The 17,132-nt window shown below is 37.6% G+C and overlaps 1 protein-coding gene across 2 annotated transcripts in view; it reads right to left on the reverse strand.

Moving 5' to 3' along the window:
• Positions 1–3,143: 3,143 nt before the first annotated feature.
• Positions 3,144–17,132, reverse strand: part of PELI1 (pellino E3 ubiquitin protein ligase 1) — a 65,804-nt gene continuing 51,815 nt past the window's right edge. For both annotated transcript variants that reach the window (XM_023224136.2, XM_023224135.2), the window contains 5 exons: positions 15,265–15,394; positions 10,621–10,722; positions 6,694–6,891; positions 6,411–6,599; positions 3,144–5,538 (listed from right to left, as the gene is read on the reverse strand). In XM_023224136.2, coding sequence (XP_023079904.1) covers positions 4,972–5,538; positions 6,411–6,599; positions 6,694–6,891; positions 10,621–10,722; positions 15,265–15,394 — 1,186 coding nt within the window. In that variant the 3' untranslated portion in view covers positions 3,144–4,971. The remainder of the gene's footprint in view (positions 5,539–6,410; positions 6,600–6,693; positions 6,892–10,620; positions 10,723–15,264; positions 15,395–17,132) is intronic.

A 17,132-nucleotide genomic window follows, 5' to 3' on the forward strand; every position in this document is an offset into this window, starting at 1 on the left:
ATCAGTTTCTAAGCTAGCGTGGGGTATATAGAGAACACTGATCATAATGGTTGAGAACTTTGATAGTAGTTAATAGTGGAGATGTCCTTCCTTTGGCAAATGTCTTGTCTAACAGCTGACTCAGTCTAATACTCAGGACTGCGTTCCTGATTCCTCCATCAGTGCGCCTCATCCCCTAAAAGGTTCTTCCTATAATCTCTGCTTCAACAAATGGCAATTCCACCCTTCTAGTTGCTGAGGCTGATTGAGTGGAGTCATCCTTGATCCCTCTTTTGTCTTTCAAACCCTGTAGCTGATCTGCTAGCAAATGCTGTCAGGTCTGCCTTTAAAACACATTCAGAATCTGATCACTTTTCAAACCACCTCCACTGCCACCACTTTATCCAAACCATGGTTTATTTCCAGGATTACTGCAATGCTTTCCCTGATCCTACCTTCAGTGTACTCAGATACTATTAAAATATGTCACATCAAGTCACTCACCTGCTCAAAATCCTCGTGTCCCAATCTCATTCAGAATTAAAGCCATAAATCCCAGGGGGCTCTCCAAAATCTATTGTCATCCCTATCTCTCACTTAAATTCTGTCATTTTACTTCTTTAACCTTACCTGCTATTCTTCCTTGATTCATACCACTTGGCATCACATGCTTCTTTGCTATTGTAGAAATATCCCAGACATGCTATTTCAGGGCCTTTTTAAGGGCCTTGTAGAGCTCTCTGCCTTATGCCCCTCTAAGTGGCCACTCCCTTCTCTCTTCAGCTCTTTTAGAGCTTTATTCAAATACCACCATCCCAGTGGGGCTTTTCCCTGGCCTTCCTGTTTGATATTACAAACACTACTTCTCCTGCCCCAGCATGACATTTTGCATCTGCATCTCCTCTTTCTACTTTATTTGCCCCCTCAGCACAGTTCACTATCATATTGTACATATATACATATTTACTTTTTCTTGCTCATTTCTATCTTGTTCACTAAAATACAAACATGATGAAGGCAGGGATCTTTTTTTTTCCTGCTGTATCACCTAGTTTAGGACAGGGCTTCGTGCACAGTGGGTATACAAAAATCTGTTTTAAGAAAGGAGAGGCAAGGCACAGTGGCTCACGCTTGTAATTCCAGCACTTTAGGAGGCTGAGGTGGGCGGATCACTTTAGTCCAGGAGTTTAAGACCAGCCTGACCAACATGGCAAAACCCCATCTCTACCAAAAATACAAAAATTAGCCAGGTGTGGTGGTAGTCACCTGTAATCCTAGCTACTTGGGGAGGCTGAGGCAGGAAGAACTGCTTGAACAGGAGGTTGCAGTGAGCCAAGATGACACCACTGCACTCCAGCCTGGGCGACAGAATGAAATTCCGTCTCAAAAAAAATTAAAAAAATAAAAAAGAGTAGAAAAAATTTGAGGACAAAACATTAAAGAATACTTATATAAGAGTAATTCTGAAAGTGGGGGTGACATAGAGTAACAGAGTTCAGTGATGTAGAGTTTTGCTGTTCTGATTTGCTATAGGTGCTTAGAGAAAAAAAGAGAATGGAATGGAACATAGGTTTATTAACCAGTGGTCTCTAAAGTGTGGTAGCACAGCAGGGTGTGGTGGCTCACACCTGTAATTCCAGCACTTTGGGAGGCTGAGGCAGGAGGATTGCTTAAGAGCAGGAGTTTGAGACCAGCCTGGGCAATCTAGTGAGACCGTGTCTCTACTAGAGATGAAAAAAATTAGCCAGGAATGGTGGTGGGTATCTGTAGTCCCAGCTACTCAGGAGGTAGAGGTGGAAGAATTGCTTGAGTCTGGGAGGTTGAGGCTGTGGTGAGCTGTGATCGCACCACTGCAGTCCAGCATGGGCAAGAGAACAAGACCCTGTCTTAAACAACAACAAAAAAAAGTGGTAGCACAAGACGATCCACTGCAATGAAGGGCCAAAGTATTAGAATTATGTTGATCTTATAACCTTAGAGACATAACAAGTGGACTTTCACCGGTGCCCTCAGTCTGGGTCAGAAGGGAAGAGTGAAGTGGGACACTCAAATGTTAGAAGTAATCCCAGCACTTTGGGAGACCAAGGTCAGGAAATTGAGAGCATCCTGGACAACATGGTGAATCCTCGTCTGTACTAAAAATACAAAAATTAGCTGAGCATGGTGGCGCCTGTAGTCCCAGCTACTTGGGAGGCTCAGGCAGGAGAATGGCTTGAACCCAGGAGGCAGAGGTTGCAGTGAGCCGAGATGGCGCCACTGCACTCCAGCCTGGTGACATAGCGAGACTCCGTCTCAAAAAAAAAAAAAAAAAAAAAGAAGTAATTACATACTTTATTTATTCCTACCTTGCTTTACATGTACTGGAAGACTTTTACATGAGGGAAGAGAGTAAAGAAGGCTGCAAGAGGATAACCTAGCAAAAGAACTCTGATGTCTGAATGGCTGCCCTTCATGTCTTGCTTCATTACCCTACCATGTTAGATAAAGGGAAATTTAATTCCTTGAACAAATTAAGTAGTATTCAAATATGAAGATTACTTTGATAAAAGAGTTAAGCCATAAAGGTTATCTTTCTTGAGAGTGATTTCTTGGGGAGACCTAAATACAACTTTTTCTCCTCCTTGGCCAGAATACTGACATTCCCTTAACACAACTGAATACTTACAAGTAAAAGTGTGCTATTAGGCCATGGCAAAATAACAGATCCAGTATTCAAAATGCTTGAACAGCAAACACCCAACTGATCATTTACATTACCTGAGTTTTCAAAACTTGAATGTGATAGAAAATGAGCCAGGTTTTTTCCTGTTAGAAGAAATTGTCTTTACCTGTTAGAAGAAAATGCAGGCAACTTTAGGAAGGGCGTGAAAGTTTATGGTTATGAAGGCACTATTTAAATAGTCTAACATGCAACTTACAGGTGCCAACTCCCTAGCAAGGCTTAACTTAGACAAGTCCTCAATTATTCAACCACTAACAAAGTTTCTTTATTAATAAGAGATGCTTTTCAAAAAGAACCAGAGACTTTAAAGTGTTACATTATTAAATGCAAACTCTTCATCTGTTTCAACTGAGTGTTTTTGGAGTGTGGAATAGAGTTGTCCACAGTTTTCACTTCTCATTAATCATTCTCGATTATGCAAAAATGAACTCACAGAGACAAATTCAAATATCTATTTTGAAAAGTATTTACTTAGTTTAAATAAATTAATGGCAAATAAAAATTAAGCTACAATATATAGCCTGAATAGAAATGACTAGAACAAATACAACACAAGACTTGCTTTCTTGCATTAGTCACAAAGCATGTGACAATCTAGAAAACTTCAAAATCAATTATATTTCTTTGAAAAAGGGGTAACAGCAGTTACTGATACATCACAACTAATAAACTTATAATACAAGTTCCTGACATGCATTTCCTGAGTGAACCCAAATGATCATTTTTAAAAACAAGGAAGTTTTGACAGTTGAAGTAAAATAAAATAGTTCATGGCTTCTAACCAACAAGTTTTGTTTTTTAAAAACCAAAAGAAAATTCCCAGAACAGTTTTGTAAGAGGATAAATTAAAGCTATGCTAACATATATAAAACTTTGCTACAGTCAATTAAGTATTATACAACTTTTCAAACTAAAGGAAAACAAATCAAAATATTAAAAAAAGACACTGTCTAATCTAAAAGTGTACTGGTTTCTACAAGTGTCAAAAACAGATTTGATGTAGTGCAACTGTCTATACTTGTGGTGCCTTTGAAAAAAGGGTGGGAAGGAGGGGAGAGAAGAAACTCGTTCTTGCTTTTGGAAGCAAACGACATATTGGAATTAGAGAATAAACAGACCATGCAGTGCGTCACTCCACACTGCAGTCATTGGTGCTCATCTGCCAACCAAACATTTACTTAAGTCTCACTGTGGCAATCTCCTTAGGGTTCAAACCCAGAGTTAAGGCTGGTCTGCTAGAAAGAGGGGCACTATTGTCATTCAACCCTTTAGATCTCTAGATTTCCTTATGCCTGAATAAGGCCAAATACAGAATAATTAATTAAGCATTTCTTTTTCCAAAAGCAAATCAAGTCACTCTCCTTTCTTGCTAATTGATACTTTTTCTTATGGGAATGATTTTTTTCTAGGAACAGTGAACAGATGAACCACAGTTTATATCCAAAAAAATAAACTTGCCAAATGCTGCTGATACTAAAAACAGATTAGTTATCATGGGAGAAAAATAGATAATCTAGATTAAATTGCATATTCAAAGGAGCATATAAAATGTTTCTTAGCATTAAGTTTTTGTTATAGTACTACACTCGAGAGAAACATTAAGAAAAAATCTTTCCTGATTATCTTTCATGTGGTTAAAAACAAACACCTTTCACACAATGGTAATTAATATGAATTTGGTCTTACAAATTACAAAGTATTCTAATTTACCAAATTCCATATTTAGATGGGGGTGGTTCTCTTGTCCTTCTTCCTAACTTTGCAATTCCTTGAGCTAGGTGTGCTCACTAAGCTACCATTCACACCAAGGGTGTGACACCATCGTTACCATGCTACTCTATCAAGAACATTCTAACGTAAAATAGAAAAAAGTTAATATACATGTTGCTGTATTTTACAACGTTTGCAACAAACTGTAAACTAACATAGTTTGAACCAACAGTACCCTCAGTTATACAAAACAATTTCAGCACTGAGGATGGGTGATTCAAAAACACTAAAAGGAAGGCATCAAATTAGACTATGTCTTTTTCTCCTCAAAATATATTTTCAAAACTCAGAATTCAGAATACTGATACTTTCAGTAATTCCTTTGCTTGAGTTTCCCAGATTTTTGCTCAGAAATTGCTATTTATTATAAATGTTTTAAAAAATTCTTCATCTTAATGCAAATGACCAGAGCAGAAAAACTGTGACGTGGACAACAGGTTCGAAAACCCAACTCACTTAGCTTATAAATTTATAATGTAGTCCTGGAGGACAATGGTCTGTTAGTCTAGAGGTCCTTGAAAAATAAGTCTGATGTAGCCTTGTTCACCAGCCAACTGATGTGCACAAAAGGGACAGGCTGCATGAAAAGTATGAGTACCATGAGGAAGCGGGATCTGGGACCAATAGGCAGTTGTCTTTTCTGAACACACATGCCCACACGGGCTAAACGCATGGGTTGGAGGGCCGGCGTCCACATAAAATCCAGCTTCACATCCAAGCCACAGAGGAACATAGGGACCGACAGACCTACACATAGGACATTCACGATCTTTTCCATCACGTTCTTCTTTGTTTCCCCAGTTATGATAGCCATGTACATGGCCGCAGTTTAGATATACCCATGGTTGTTTTTCATCTACAACATCTTTCCTCTTCATACTAGGAAATGCTAGTGTGTTGAACCCTACAGGGCACTGAGGTCGTGCTGCATTGATTTCCTGTCTTAAAGCCTCCAAATGCTTCACGGTAGGAGTGTGGGAAAGGCCTTCTGCAGTACGCCATAGCAATGTTGCACCACAGAGGTCAATTAACGAGCCATCTTGTAACTGATTGGTTTCAATTTCCACCTAGAGAAGAGTTGAAAAACATATTCACCACTCTGTTTTGGATTTTTACATAAGCGTTTTGGTTTTAAGTACTCCTTACTCAAGAAATGAGATCTCCTAGAATTTTCACTAAATATTCAAGAAACGGACAGTAGTTATCAAAAATGTAAGTTTGAAAATCAAGGATAAAATATCAAACATTAACATATTTCTTTTTAGCCTTATGGTAAAGACAACTTATGATTAAAACACCTGGCTAATCAATAAGTCTAATATTTTTAATGAGGTAAATATGGTCAAAGATACACAGATGGCTGAAAAGATCAGAGTGCTGTTTAGTTTAAGAAAGCTTAGGTTTTAAAGTATATTAACATGATATGACAGAAGAATAAACTTTCAGAGTTTATCAATTGTTTTTTTGTTTTTTTTTTGAGACAGAGTTTTGCTCTTATTGCCAGGCTGGAGTGCAATGGCGCGATCTTGGCTCACCACAACCTCCACCTCCTGGGTTCAAGTAATTCTCTTGCCTCAGCCTCCCGAGTAGCTGGCATTACAGGCATGCACCACCATGTCTGGCTTATTTTGCATTTTTAGTAGAGACAGGGTTTCTCCATGTGGGTCAGGCTGGTTTCAAACTCCTGACCTCAGGTGATCTGTCCGCCTTGGCCTCCCAAAGTGCTGGGATTACAGGTGTGAGCCACCGTGCCTGGCTACTAAATGAAATATTAACATACTGACCTCTAATATAGAATTTGGTAGTCAGTGTTTGATAGCCTTAGTATTCTGTGTTGGCAACAGATTTAAGAGTTTTCTGGAACGTATGTAATGCATTCAGTTCAACTCATCCTATGTGTTTATTGTAGCTAATTAAGAAAATACCATTCAGTATTTACCATTTTTCCTCTCTGCTGAGCTGATCTGGTTTCACGCAGGCTAAATACATTTCCACACACCGATATTTCTCTCCATATTCCAGGCTTGGAGTCTTCTGTGAACCCATTGCGTGGATGCATCACAAGAACACCATTAGTGGTCAAACCATCCATCTGCCCATCTGATGTCTTCCATTTGGCAGCCTTCTCCTAGTAGAAATAATAGAAGTGAGCTTCCAATTACGTGTAATTTGGAATGAAAGCTAGTATAAAAGAAAGCATCATTTAGAAAAAAGCTTTTTACCCCAAGAAAGATGTTTTTTGATGAGTCAAATCCTGCGGCATAAATCCGTGCTGTAAAGGGAGGATTCCGTTCACATATGATTCTACAGGCAAATCTTGATATAGTACTTTGTACTGACTGTGTATCAGAATTACTTTGACTTCCAGGAACTGTGTCAGTTACTACAAAATCAATGGGGCTTTCAGTCGACCGGCCAATCTGAGGGAAAAAAAATATCTATAAACCCATTTAAAGAACACAGTGGAAAATTCATTCAAGAAAGGCACAATAAGGAGAAAACATTAGGCCTCTGAAATTTCTAAAGTTGAAGCTTACCATACTTACCGTTGGGGGCATCTATACTCTTGAAAACTAATCAGACTGTCTCTGATGAAGTAATCACGTAGAGCGTGGAATTAAATGAGAACTTACAACAATATACGAAACCCTCAGGAAATGAAGAGTTCAGGAACGGCTGAAATTTCTAGATGGCTGCAGATTTTAATTTTAACCCTTTTGGATGGAAATATGTGTATCATGTAGATTTCTTCTCTTTAGAGATATTTAAAGAGATATTCTATTTATTTAACAGAATATAGTGAACATATATAAGTAAATATTTTAGGATGACTGCAGAACATTACACTATAAATACCATTTACATTAAGCTGAAATGCAGTGATGTCTTCAGGTGCTATAAGAGGTATACAAGACTGCTGATCCTTATGTCAAGGGCTTACATAGCCTTGCTTTGAGGTCTTATGTATACTTCATATATTTTCCTGTTTCTTTTCTGCCAGGTTGTCAGCTATCACTCCTTGTTTTTGGTCAAGCCTGTATCCAGAAACAAGCCCCTCTTTTAAGTGGCTAGTCTTACTCTGTTATGGTTTGAGAAATCAAATAACCTACTTCAGAGAAAAGTATTTCAAAAGGTTCTGGTGAGAGCCTAAGGGATTCTCTAGGGAGCATAGAAAAGGAATTTCACTGCATCAACTTTGTGGCATTTATTTTATATATATACTCTTCCTGGTTCTTGGGGATATTTCAGAGAGACAAGGCTCCCAGATAAGAGTTCTGGATGGGTGAGGTGTCAGAGATTTCAAAACATCTTCAGAGGTACTAGCTAGTTAATAAGTTAATTGCATTTTCAAAGCTGAAAAGAAAAAAGGAAACCAATGGGTAGATGACAATAGTCACAAGTGTCACAGGACTTTAAAGCAAACATTTGGAAATTATCAGTTCATGAATGTATCTGTTATAAAGTAGTATCATAAAATTGAAGAATGTGGGTACTGAGAAAAAATACTGACCCTCTACAAAGATAAAGACTCTTACTCGTTACATATTTTAGCCTTAAGTTCCTCATATCAGCACACTTTCAGATAAACCTCTTTAGTGTTTTTGTCCAACTGTCAAGTATAAAGTCTTTATATTTAGATTGGATAGTTTTAGAGGGAAACTAGTTAACAAATACAAGATTGGATATTCCTTTTCTTTATTCTTAAAAATAAACATATCTTAAATGGCCTCAGATCTTTGAAACTAAAAATATTTCCCCAAACACAAAGGCTCTTTAAAGGCTAAAAGATATAGGCCAAGGATTGAACTAATACTCAGAATCAACAGAAGTAGCACTTATTTGGAAAAAGACTGTTTCAGAGAGCTAACATTTCAACTTGGTCTTGGAAGAGACTATTTAAGACACTGAAACAATATTTGTAATGACAATGAGAAGGAAGAAACTTAAGTATCTATAATGGGAAAAAAAACACCATGAATGTGATCAGATGCCAAAATCTGATTGTTACTAATTCTTCCCCTTTCTAACTGCTATTATTAGCATTAAAAATACAGCTCTTTTGTTACACTCCCTCACCCTCATGAGAAAACTCAATGGTTCCTTATAGCTTATCCAAAATTTGTAGTTTATTATTTCTGATAATAGAAACTGACTCAAGATTTGCCTCCCATCTACCAATCCAGCCAAATTTCCTGCTATTTGTGTATACTAGCTACAAGTAGCTCATTCATCAATCTTTTACCATACTGTGTACTTCTTCTTTGCCATCTTCTGCTAGAATGCTTTTTTCTACTGGTTGCTGGCAAAAATCGTACTTAACCTGATAAAAAGATCTACATGAAAAGACACCAGTATAAAGTCTCTTCTCCATCTTTCTTCAACACAATCAATGTGCTTAAAATTTAGAGGGTCAGTACAGCACCTAGGCATGTAATCAGCTTGTAATGTCTCCCTTACTTCATAGTGCCAAACAACACATAGAGTTGGAACATCTGATGACTTGAACAACAAATGTTCTTGTTCAGTTTACAGGGTAGACAATCCTAGAATGTTTCTAATACAATTCCTCAAAGACTGGCTAGTTTATCAAGGTAGTTTCTGATACATCACGGTCTTTTTGATGCAGAAATGTTTGGATTTTCCAAAGGTATAATACCTGTAGAAAGGATATAATCAGTTTATGATACTGGGAAAAATTCTCTACTTTATGAAAAAGACAAAACTCAAAATGTTAAAACTTATTTAAGGGCCTTCATTAGATGGTGAAGACATTGTTTCAGAATTCAGGATGCCTGGTTTAATTTCAGTTTTGCCCTCAAGTAACTTTATCATCATTAACTCACAAGATTTCAGTTAACTTCATCTACAAAAGATAAGGGGTAAACAAATAAATATAAAGTACTTTCTGAAGCTAAAATTCTAGCCTGTGACCAAATATCTTGGAGACACACACACGCACACACACATTTATCTATATTTTATTAAAGAGACAAAGTCTCACTATGTTGCCCAGGCTGGCCTCAAACTATCCTCCCACCTCAGCCTCCTGAGTAACTGAGACTACAGGCCTAGTAGCACCTCGATTTTTAAAAAAGCTAAGCTCATTCATTTTCACTGCTTGTCAGTGAAACAAAATGTGAAAAATCATCCTAAAGCTTTGTGTTAGGTTTTTCTCGGATCTTAACATTAATCTTCATTAAAGATGTAATTTATTTTTGGTAAAAGAGAGGAAAACACAAATGCCCACATTCTAATATTAACTAGAGAAAAGAAATTCAGTATCTCATCTCATTAAAAGGGTTGAGCAGAGGGAGTGACTTCAAAGAAATATTTCACTATTGACTGAAATTAAATATATTTCCAGGCCTTTTCACTTTTATTTGCCTTGTAAAATAAAAAAAATGGAAAAGTCCATGTGACAATAATTATAAAAGCAACATTATCAGATAATTTATGTTCTACGTAAGTTTGTTTTTAAAAAGCCTAAGCTTTGGAGAGCTCAGTATTACGGGAGAAGATCAAGGATTCTATTTACATCTTTGGAATTGACTGTCCTAAAATCTACCAGTTTACAAAAATATCAGCACTGGATTGGTACAACAAGTAAGAGAAAAATACTTTTATTGCATGAGTAGCATTGACCAAATACGTGCTGAGAAAAAGGTTTGATTTCACATAGATAATAAAATAGTTAGCAAGTGCCTGGATTGTTTATTGCCTAGAGAGGAAGGTGGGAGGTAGTGGTAGAAAAAGTCATAAATGTGTGCAGAATATTTATTGTTTTCTTTTTTGGATAATAGCTACTACTCACTAAGTGTCTTTACTAAGTACCTGGCACAGCACTGAGTACGTGTACTAGATCATTTAAGCCTCTTAACAGTCATAGGGGAGAGTCTATTATCTGCACTTTACAGAGAAGGAAACTGAAGCATATAATGGCTATGTAATATTTACCAGTAATTCTTATTCCGGAGCCTATCTCAACTGTGCTAGACTGACTTCTATTTATGAGGGTTAGCAATCAATCTATATTTTAATAAAATACAATATAAATATATGATAATCCTTTATCTGATCTCAGCAAAACACACCAATAGATTTTTAACTTTTTTGTTTTTTAAGAAAAAAAATTTTAGATGTTATAATACCTGAAACATATCGGTGTTGCTGTCATGAGTATATTCAACCACCACAGTCTGGGCCCGAGATAAAGTATATGATATGCTATGCTGGTCCTTGTTGCTTATTGCCTAAGAATGAAAAAGTTAATAGCAAAAATTAGTAGGCAGGTCAATCCAATCAGATAATCTTTTCATTAAAAAAAGGGAAAACTATTTATCAAATACATGACATACTTATATATTTTCCCCTTGAAATTTAGAGAGGTTAATAACTCCTGTCAGTTGTGACAGTAGTTTCTTGGGTTGAATGGAGTATTGAAGAATATTTAGAAGCAGTTACAGAGTAAAAACATAATTTTCTTTCTTTCTTTTTTTTTTTTAAAGATGGAGTCTTGTTCTGTCACTTAGGCTGGAGTGCAGTGGTGCGATCTCGGTTCACTGCAACCTCTGCCTCCCGGGTTCAAGCGATTCTCCTGCCTCAGCCTCCCAAGCAGCTGGGACTACAGGTGCATGCTGCCATCCGGCCTAATTTTTTTTGTATTTTTAGTAGAGACGGCATTTCACCATGTTGCCCAGGCTGGTCTTGAACTCCTGAGCTAAGGCAATCCACCCGCCTCAGCCTCCCAAAGTGTTAGGATTACAGGCGTGAGCTACCGCGCCTGGCCCATAATTTTCTTTTATCAAACCACTACACTCCCTTATTAAGTATTTTAAATTATAAAACAATCAAAACCAAATCCCACATAAAAACAGAAAACAACAGTACTGCTCTGATAAGAAGAAAATGCAAAATCTTGCAAAATAAGAGAAATTTTATTTTTGAAGTCATTCAGAGAGCTATAAAGTTCACTCATAAGCCAAGTTAACTGGTTTTCTAACCATTTTGTGACTCTACAGATGACAAATGTTTGCCATATGCTGGGTAAGATACAGAAAAATGCATTTGGGATTTGGTCCCAGGAGATAAAAGAAAAAATTCTTTAAAAAACAAAAGAAACATTCATAGAATGATTAAACATTACCAAAGGAAAGGGATGTAATGCTTATGACTGTATTTCTGACTTTATCTCAAACTAAAAACATTGCTAAAAAGAACTTTTCAGTTTTGTTTTCAAGTGTTTTCTATGTATATGAGTTGAAGATAATATCAAAGAAGGGGAAAAATCTAGTCATCACACAAAGGAAGTAGAAATGGGCTGCATAAAAAGAAAACAGACACAAAGACAGAAGAGAATAATTATATACAGCAAAGAAGCTGAATGAAAAAATCCTTCTTAATTAGAAGTTTGGCATCATAAGCTTTTACTTAGTTTCAATTGCAGCTAATCTGTAATAGATAAAGCCTTAAAACAACAGCTTTAAGGTTGTCAAATTTCCAAATCTCTACAAACAGAATACAGAAATACCCTATTTCCAAATACAGAGACTATACTAACGACTCAGCTTTATCAAAGCTTAATACTGCCACTTTTGCTTCTGATTTTTTTTTTTTTTTTTTTTGCGACAGAGTCTCACTCTGTTGCCTAGGCTGGAGTGCAGTGGCACTAACTCAACTCACTGAAACCTCCGCCTCCCAGGTTCAAGTGATTCTCCTGCCTCAGCCTCCTGAGTAGCTGGGATTAAAGGTACATGCCACCATGCCCGGCTAATTTTTTATATTTTTAGTAGAGACGGAGTTTTGCCATGTTGGCCATGCTGGTCTCGAACTCCTGACCTCATGATCCACCCTTCTCGGCCTCCCAAAGTGCTGGGACTACAGGCGTGAGCCACTGTGCCTGGCCTGCTTCTGATTTTTTTAAGGAATTAAACTACAGATACGATCGAGGCTGCCTACATGTCCCTCCCAATTCCCTTTTCTCCAGAGGTATCCAACCTCAAGAATGCAGTGTAGATCATTTACATGCATGTTTTACATATTTCTTTCTACACATTTAGGTATTCATAAATACTATCTAATTGTTTTACAGGTTTTAAACACACACACACACACACACACACACACACACACGTTTTAAGAGACCAGTTTTCGCTATGTTGCAGAGGCTGAAGTGCAGTGGCTATTTACAGGCAGGAAAACGGCACACTACAGCTTTACCCTGTGCTCAAGTGATCTTCCTGCCTCTGCCTCCCAAGGAGCTGGGACTAACAGGCATGTGCCACTGGTTAAACAGCTGACTTTTCAATGAAATAATTACTCAGTATTTTGAAAATTAATTCTTAGTGGCTAAAGAGATTTTAAAATATTGGTTTTTTTGTGCTTTGAGACTGTAATCTTTGTTTGTTAGTTATTAAACCTACTCTTAGACTGAGAATAAAAACTATGTCTAGTTAAGTTTGGTTCTCACTGGTCTAGAACTCAGGGTTTTACCTACTCATCCCAGATGACTGCCAGACTAAATGCTTAATTTTCATCATGACCTCACAAATACATTCCTCCCAAATTTAAAGAGGAAAGAGTCAATCTTTTTTCCTTTTTTTTTTTTTTTTTTTAAATTGAGACAGGGTCCCACTCTGTCACTCAGGCTACAGTGCAGTGGCATGATCTCAGCTCACTGCAGCCTCTGCCTCCCCAGCTCAAGTGATCCTCCCACTTCAGCCTGCCAAAGAGCTGGGACTTCAGGCATGCCACCATGCTTGGCTAATTTTTTGTGTGTTTGGTGAAGATGGAGTTTCACCATGTTGCCCAGGCTGGTCTCGAACTCCTGAGCTCCAGTTATCCGCCCACCTTGGCCTCTCAAGTGCTGGGATTACAGGTGTGAGCTACCGCATCCAGCCAAGGGTCAATCTGTGATCCCTAAGATTCTTATTGCCTAGTAAAGATGAAAAGGAGATAAGAATGAAAACATGAGGGCATGGCAGAGTAAAATAGGAAGAAAAGTACAGAATATGGTATTATACAGGTAGGGATTAGAAATATTTTCCCTGATAGTGCTTTTCAACCAGAGGTAGTATTAGCTGTCTAAGGGGCATCTGAAAATATTTTGTGCATTTTTTGGCTGTTACGAGGATTTGCAGGCTCAAATGGCATTTTGTGGGTGAAGGACCCTTAAACGTCCTGTTGTATGTGGGAAAGTCCTGAACAATGAAAAAGTGGCACACCCAAAATGTCAAGAGCACTCCTGGGGGAGATACTGTAAGAAGCTCCTCAGATTGAATCAATCTGAGGTTTACTTCCACCACCTGCTTAGCATATTCCTTCTCTCCAAAGGAGCAAAAAGAAACTGTCCCCTTTCTGCACTAACTGGTTCCCAAACAGTAACAGAGGAGTCCTAGTCAAGGCCTAAGGATTCTTTCACAAATCAAACTGGATATAAAACAAAGCTGAGGCCGGGCGCGGTGGCTCAAGCCTGTAATTCCAGCACTTTGGGAGGCCGAGACGGGCAGATCACGAGGTCAGTCAGGAGATCGAGACCATCCTGGCTAACACGGTGAAACCCCGTCTCTACTAAAAATACAAAAACTAGCCGGGCGAGGTGGCGGGCGCCTGTAGTCTCAGCTACTCGGGAGGCTGAGGCAGGAGAATGGCGTAAACCCGGGAGGCGGAGCTTGCAGTGAGCTGAGATCCGGCCACTGCACTCCAGTCCGGGCGACAGAGCAAGACTCCGCCTCAAAAAATAAATAAATAAATAAAAATAAAACAAAGCTGAGAAGCCAGTTACCTTCAGACACTGAAGCTGTGACCTAAAACCACATCATATGCCAATTTTTCTGTCTCTTGTTTATTTAACTTATAAAGATATGCTTCAGATGGTATAATATTAATGTACATTCTAGGGCTACTTAGCTAAAGATACAGGTACTTCCAGGAGTCAAAGAACTCTTTGTAATTTTTCTTATTTGCTCATTACAATATCAAATTCTTTATAACATAAAGTCTGTGTTATAAAATTGGAAGCAGACAAATTCACAGAAAATATAAAGATGTGAAATTCCCCCTCCTTGTCTGTCGCTCTAGGAAAAGCCCAAGTATCCTGAAATGGTGGTCCAGCTTCTGGAAATTTTGTTAGAAGAAGACGATGCGGCTAGAAGCATGAAATAGGCTGGGGGTGGGGAAGTTATATTGTAGATGCAGTTGGATATTGCTTTCATAACTTTGATTCAATTTAATAATTATTGAGGTCTACTTTGTGCAAGGTACTATGCTAAAATATATGAAGTTATAAACCAAAAATGAATACAACCAACACACAGAATCTTAGGTAAAGACTCTTAGTTTAAAAATTACCTCACCCAAACATGCTTCTAATACCTGAATACACATATTACACATCACATTCTTCATCCAGCCCAGGGAGGCTCCTCTAGTAACAGAGTGGGAACTTTCCACTTCTCAGGGCAGACAGCTGCCTAATTCTAGGTACTAGATAAAGCCCTGTCCCCCACCCCACCTCTTTTAATAAGGAAAGAGAATATTTCCTTCTAATTTCCACCCACTGATCCTGGTTTGTCTTTTTTTTTTTTTAAAGTCCAATTCCCCTTCCATATGGCGGCTTTTCAAATACCATGTCTCCAAAGTCTCTTCTCCAATCCAAACAAAAGGAAATTTCTGAAATAGAAATGTGAGGGGAATGCTAGAGAATATAAACAACACATAAAAGTCTTTCAATTTCTCCAAGTTAATTTATGTAGCTTTTTTTTTTTTTTTTTTTTTTTTTTTTTTTTTTTTTTTACCTTTGCAGCCTGAGGAGTACAAGCAATATGCACAGTGCTGGGCTTCACCCCATTTGCCTTAGGTCTTTTAAACAAAGCAAATCTACTTTTCCTCCTTCCTCTATCGCCATTTGGGAGAGACCCATTATACCTGATGGGGGGAAAAAAAGTATAGGTGATCTCTTGCAAGAACTGCACAATTATAAAACAAATGTTTGACTTTGCCTTGCAGAATCAATTCCCAATTAATTATCTATTAACACATTATAATTATTTAAAATTCCTTTGAGCAACTGTTGATCTTCATACCAGGTGCCAGTGTGTGAAACAAAATGAGATTCTTTTTCTGGCTTCATTCCAAGTCACAGAGAACCTTTTGGATTATACACAGATTCAAGTTATCTTTATTTTTTTCCTTCCCTCTTTTATGGAAGATAATTAAGAGCTGATTAATGGCATGTCTGACTCCTTATGACTCATTCTGTTTTTTTAAGGTGAATTGTTTGCATGTGCTAATACAACCTTTAAAAAGTATAGTACGTATTGTTTAAAACACAATCTCCTTTATTTGTGAACCAAACACTTTAAACAGCTGAACTTTTGAAGTAAGGAATTTTTAGACTTGTTAAGTCTTAGCTACCTGAATGTACAAATGCACTCTCATTATATTAGCAGAACCTGTCCAATAGACATGTTTGCTAAGTAGTAAACATACTTTTGTTTTTCAGATCTTATGAACATTTCTCCATAATATGTACACATACACACACACACACACGTACATCCTAAAGGTAAGCAAGCAAGTACTAAACCAATGGAAAAAAGTTAAAAACAAAATAAAAATATTTGGGTGTTTACTATATACCAGGCACTACTGAATGTTATCCCACGCACATTACCTCACTAAATCTACCCTTGCAAAAATTCTACCAGATTGAAATCACTGTCCCCATTTTTACACGTTAGGAAACAGACTCAGAAGAATTATATTCTGAAGTGACACAGGCAAAGCCAGAATTTGAATTTAAGTATGTTTGTCATGTGGTTATGTCATTCTTTACTGCTTCATTGAGGCATAAGCAGTAGCTTAATAATCATCTTTCCTCATTCACTGTCCACCTCCCCTGCCCCCACCCCCTGATAAATCTTTGGTTTGATGATCTACCATATGTCAATCTAGGGGGAAATGAAGCAGGGAATAGGGACAGTTTTGAGGTTGGAGGAGAAGTGATTATAAAATGGCCTGTAATTGTGGCTGGCAAGAAGAGACTTTACTCAATGACTGCCATATATAGAAACTACACTGACCCTTTACAAAAAAATAAAACACTTTGTATTGGAGAAAGCCCTTGGTAATGTTGCTAGCCTTGCTGTAAGTCCAAAGTACAGCCCCTTAGCTAATAATTATTTTAGCTATTCTAGGCTTTATGTTGCCACCAGCCCTACTGTCAATTCCTCACTGCCCCTTAACTACTGTCCCCTGAGTTGCATGACTCATCCCACTTCTGGATCTCACTCTTTAGTCCCACATTGCGTTCCTGTAGTTCAAAGCTCTTTTCTAAGTAGCAATAGCATGAAACCTTGTCTAGCTTCACTTCTAGAGGGTTGAGAAGAAAAAGTATTTGCATTTTAGGACACCAAGTACCAGACACAGAGACAACTACTGTTGCTAATGATTAACTGAGGAACCTATAGGCTAAAATTGGCAGTTTAAAACCATAAGCTAAATTTTAAACTATTCTTCAAATGACTCTCAAATTTCCTGCTAGAAGAATTTAATCTGGAAAATTTTTGGTAGTTAAGAGCTGTTTGTCACTGATACCATTAAAATCTATGTGATTTGAAGTTCTAATACTGAAATTACTATGTTAAATTTATCACCTTTTAAA

The sequence above is a fragment of the Piliocolobus tephrosceles genome, chromosome 15, assembly GCF_002776525.5.
Source record: "Piliocolobus tephrosceles isolate RC106 chromosome 15, ASM277652v3, whole genome shotgun sequence".
In the NCBI taxonomy this organism is placed as follows: Eukaryota; Metazoa; Chordata; class Mammalia; order Primates; family Cercopithecidae; genus Piliocolobus; species Piliocolobus tephrosceles.